The following is a 5,219-nucleotide window of genomic DNA, read 5'->3' as shown; positions in this document are numbered from 1 at the left end:
GATTTCTTGCTTTCTGTCTCTATGTCTCTCTCTGTCTGTCTGGCGAGCACACGCGCCCTGTAGTGAAAAACCTCTTCAAAAAAAAAAAAAAGATTGGTACTTCATAGGATTACTGTAAGACTATATGTGTGTGTGTGTGTGTGTGTGTGTGTGTGTGTGTGCATGCGTGCGCACGCACATGTGTGTGTACTGATTAAAATATTGAATAGTACCTGGAATTCTGCCACAGCTAAATTATTACTTAACCATGGAAGTGGAAGTGATGATGACAGTAACAGGAGGAGCCAGAATAGTGCTGTTAAGCTGTAAGTCAGGCTCTATCACTCCTCTGCCTAGTCCTCCAATGGCGCCCCATTTTGGTGTGAAAGTCAAAGTCCTTATAGTGATCATATGCCCCTAGGCTATCTGCCCCACCCCTGCCTGCTGTTTCCTTTCCTCTTTTTTCTCTCAGCCACATCTCCCATTATTTCCCTTGCATACTCGGCTTCAACTGACTGGTCTTGCTGTCCTGTGACATGTCAGTCTTGTTCCCACCAAGACCTTCTCTTCCCCTCTGTGGCTCTTATGACGCTCTACTTTCTTCAAGTCTTCACCTGGCACCCCATCCAAAATCACAATCCATTTTTACTTGTTTTCCACCTATCACTATCTAGCATACTACGTATTTTTACTTATCTTGTTCATTGTCTGTCTCAGTCAAAACAGACTCCAGAAAGACAGGGATTTTTGTTTTGTTCTTTACTATATCCCATCACCTAAAATTGTGCCTGGCGTAGAGGGAGGGAGGGAAAGAAATAGAAAGAGGCAGAAAGGGAAGGAAGAATGGGTGGGTAGAGGAATTACCAGATGCTGTGAGAGTCTATTAAAAGAGCACCTCACCTAGATCTGCTGTGGGGAGGATTGGATACCTCAAGTTAAAATGTGCACATGAAAGCCTTTATCAGGCTAGCTCATAGCCCAGTGATCAAGGGAGCCAGATACCACATGGCCAACTACGGTTTGAATCCCAGCCCTGATGGCTTGAAAAACCCATTGGGTGTGTACACATGCCCCAAATCCCAACAGGATAGAGAAATGAAAGAGAAGGGATTGCAGCATGGCCACTCCCCATTGGGGGGTGCTTTCTCCCACTCTGGCCAGTGCACACACCCTCTAACAAGAATAGTTTTTAAAAGCTCTTGTCTAGAGAACTTGGAGGGTAAGAGTTATCCTGGAAACTTGAAGGGAACTAGAGGGGGACAAGGAGAGGAAATAGCACATGCAAAATGCCAGAGGGCACAGAATACATAGTGCATTGAGGGACCCAAAGGAATTGAATACAAGTCAATCATAAATACTAAGACATCACTTAGAAAGCCAGTTTCTTTGATACTGCCAGCGTGCCATTTTCTAATATCTCTCTGACATCTCTAAGATCAGGGACATGACTGGTGACCATTTCTGCCTATAGCTCCAGCTCTGATTTTCCAGAGAAAAATGGGTTTGAGTTGGACCACCAATAAAGTAATTTATTAGAGTGGGTAATTTGTTCATCATTCTCTCTTATGATTGATACAGTATTGGCTGTGCATTAATTTATTTTTTAATCCAATTGAAACTTTAAGTATTAGTATTTCCCCTGAAAAAGAACATTTTAAAAGTTGACTAAACTCGGGGCCAGCAGATAGCATAGTGGTTAAGGCGCTTGATCCCACATGACCAACTCTGAGGTTTAAGTCCCAGACCAAGGCTTGAAAAATATGCTGGATGCAGGACCAGTGGATGGTGTAATGGTTACATTGCTGGACTCCCACCTAGTCAACTATGGTTTGAGTCCCAGACCCAGCAGCTTAAAATTCATGCCGGGTACATGTGCATGTGTACCCAAAATCCCAAGAGGAGAATGTAAAAGAAGGGATTTCAGTGTGGTCATCCCCCCTTGGGGATTATTTCTTGCTTTCTGTCTCTCTGGCAAGAACATATATCTTATAACAAAAATCTCTCTTAAAAAACGGGGGAGGGACCAGCAGTTAGCGTAATGGCTATGTCGCTGGACTCCCATGTAGTCGACTGTGGTTCATGTCCCGGACCTGGTTGCTTAAAACTCATGCCGGGCGCGTGTGTGTGCATGCCTGCCCAAGATCCCGAGAGGAGGATGGAGGAGAAGGGATTGTGGCATGGCCACTCCTTGGGGGGAATGTCTCACTTTCCCTTTCTCTCTCTTTTGCTGTCTCTCTCTGATCAAACTGGAAAGTAATAAATAAATAAATAAATAAATAACAGAAGAACAGCTGAGCACATGTGCGCATGCCCAAAGACCCAAGAGGAAAATGGAGAAGGAAGCATTGTGGCATGGCCACTCCTTGGGGGTAATTTCTCACTTTCCCTTTCTGTCTCTATTTCTCTCTGGCTAGTGCACATATCCTATGACAAAAATCTTTAAAAAAAAAAAAATTGGGCAGACTCTCAGTGTCCCTTACATCCTCTGGAGTCTTCTAAATTCCAGTTATAAGAGGAAAAAAATCTGGGCAATAAATAATTTTCCTCTATAAGGATGGATATAAGTCCAGTCTTACTATTACTTAAGCCCTAAGAATAAGGAAACACATATGTGGTTGATTTAGTACGATTTGTGAACTATACCTTTTTCATAGGCCTGAGAAGGCAAAAGGTTAGTAAAGTCTTCGCTTGGAAGAACAGGTTCAGGGATATTGATTGAACGGAAAGGGCTTCCTTGTGCTTGTGTAGGCCCAGCCTGTGAGCTGTGTTCTTCTTTTTGAGTTTTCCTAGAAAAGGGAAAGAAAGAGAAGACCATTTTGTCCTTAATAGCTGATAGGTTAGGAGGAGATTCAGTTTAGAACAATTCAAGAAAATGTCTGAATTACTAGGTTGAAACAAAGAAATGGCTTTTTTTTAAGAGAGATTTTTGCTATAGGGCACATGTGCTCACTGGAGAGACGGGGGTTGGGGGGTGGTCGCAAATCCTTCTCCTCTATTCTCTTCTTGGGATTTTGGGCATGCAGGCTCACGCACCAGTGTGAGTTTTAAGCTGCCAGGTCCAGGGCTTGAACCATAGACAACTATGTGGGAGTCTAGCAATGCACAACATCTGCTGGTCCCACAAATGGCTATTTTTATAGGTTAATAACGGTCAAGGGCCATGTAGGGGTGCAGCAGTAACACAACGGGACCCACGTGGGAAAGGTCCTGGATTCTCATCCTGGGATCTCCCTGGCACGCAGGGCACATGCACACATGCGTGTGAGCCAGGCTGAGTAAGACTAGGGGTGGTTTGTGGTATGAGGACTCTGTTGAAGGTGTCTCTCTCAGAAAAAGAAAGAAAGAAAACCTAGTAAAGTCCTAGCAATCCATGTGGTATTACTTCATTTATTACCTAAACTGGAAGGAAAAAAATTGTAAATATTTACACATCGTATTCTAATTATAATATACCAGAGTCTTATTTTTCTGTTATTGGCTTCCCTACCATCAAGAGCTTTAGAAATTGTAGTGATGACATTTCGTTTGGGACATTTACTTTTGCTTAACAAGGAAACTCAAAGGTCCCAGGAAGCTATAGGTCTTGAACTGAAAACAATAAACCATTCTCCATGGTCACACAAATATGATTCTCACATTTCTATTTTAATTTTCATAATATTAAATATAGAAGAATAAAGATAATGCATATGTAGTGGTGTAACTTTACTTGATTTAATCTGGTTAAGACATTATTTAATATAAAATTTATTTGCAATTGTAGAAATAGATACATTTTAGAAAACTAATTTAAAAAGAAATACTCATTGATGGCTCCATAATCTTAGCACAACAATCTTTTATTTATTTATTTATTTATTTATTTATTTTTGTGGGGGAGAGATTTTTGCTGTAGGGTGTGTGTGCGCTGGAGATACAGAGAGAGAGAAAGCAAGAAATCACCCCCCATGGGGGATGGCCACATTGCAATCTCTTCTCCTCCATTTCCTCTTGAGATTTTGGGCACGCACACACATGAACCCAGCATAGTTTCAAGCCACCAACTTCAGGAACCAAACCACAATCGACACTGTGGTAGTCCACTGCCTTAACCACTACACCACCTGCTGGCCCTAACAACAATCATTATTTTTAAAATACATTTTCCTAGTTGTTATTTGATATGGTTTTACCATTGTAACCAAAGAACACATGCCATTTTACATAGTTTTCATTTCATATCATACTGTATTCTGTGCCTTTTTCTGTGTAATAGTCACCATCCATTTTTGGTATTAAACAGCTTTTATGGCTCTGATCCGTGGACCACAGTGGCCAGCGAGCTATGTGTGGATTGTGGAGAGAGTGTACTCAGAGCTTCTGCACAGGACATCACCCGTGGGTTTACCTGTGGAAACTATTTTCAGTCACTCACTTGGCTTTAACTTTTCGGGATTCTCTCCGCTTTTCCTGTTGAAGTTGTTCAATCTTCTGTTGCATTTCCTCTTGCTTAGAAGTAATGGCCTGGATCATTGACATGGCATTGCTCAGCTCTTCCTGAAAAGTAGGAATTGCTATGTTTTAAACTGGTACATGGGGTAAAAATATGTAACATATTATCTAGTACCTTACAAGCTTTCAGTACACATTTCCTAAATTAGAGAATGAATAAGAGATGGAAATTTTACATCATTGTGGTCTCTATTTTTTTTTTTTTAAGTTTTAGTCATAGGGCATGCATGCTCATTGGAGAGAGAGAGAGAGACAGAGAATGGGAGAGTGAGAAATTATCCCCAGGAGAAAGACCATGACACGATCCCTTCTTCATTCTCCTTTTGGAATCCTGGGCATACATGCACATATTCCCAGTGTGATTTTCAAGCCACCAGGTCTAGGACTCAAACCATGATTAGCCAAGTGGGAATCTGGTACCCCAACCACCATGCCACTTGCTAGCCCTGAATGGCCTTTAATTTTTTTTAATAATCATTTATCTAACTTTATTATTATTATTCATCAATTTGATCAGAAAGACAGAGAGAGAGAGAGAGTGAGAGAGAGAGTGTGGTCAGCCATGTGGGAATCCAGAGCCTTAACCTCCATGCCACCTGCTGGCCCCACAATTTTAACAGAGTTCCAAAAAAGAAAAATGTGAAATAGATATTTTTCCACAATAACAAGTAAATGGCCCAGAGGGAAAATTCTTATATTTGGCTGCTATGGGAAAAGGCAAGTTTTCTACTCCTGTTTCTAAGATCCAG

The 5,219-nt window shown here is 41.4% G+C and overlaps 1 protein-coding gene across 1 annotated transcript in view; it reads right to left on the bottom strand.

Moving 5' to 3' along the window:
* ARHGEF33 (Rho guanine nucleotide exchange factor 33) overlaps positions 1-5,219 on the bottom strand; it is a 57,526-nt gene that overhangs the window by 38,752 nt on the left and 13,555 nt on the right. The window contains exons 4-5 of the mRNA XM_006151382.3: positions 4,394-4,515; positions 2,623-2,765 (exon numbers count right to left, since the gene is read on the bottom strand). Coding sequence (XP_006151444.1) covers positions 2,623-2,765; positions 4,394-4,515 — 265 coding nt within the window. The remainder of the gene's footprint in view (positions 1-2,622; positions 2,766-4,393; positions 4,516-5,219) is intronic.

The sequence above is a fragment of the Tupaia chinensis genome, unplaced genomic scaffold (genome assembly GCF_000334495.1).
Source record: "Tupaia chinensis unplaced genomic scaffold, TupChi_1.0 Scaffold000317_1, whole genome shotgun sequence".
Classification (NCBI taxonomy): Eukaryota; Metazoa; Chordata; class Mammalia; order Scandentia; family Tupaiidae; genus Tupaia; species Tupaia belangeri.
This window is presented reverse-complemented; position numbering and strand designations above follow the sequence as displayed.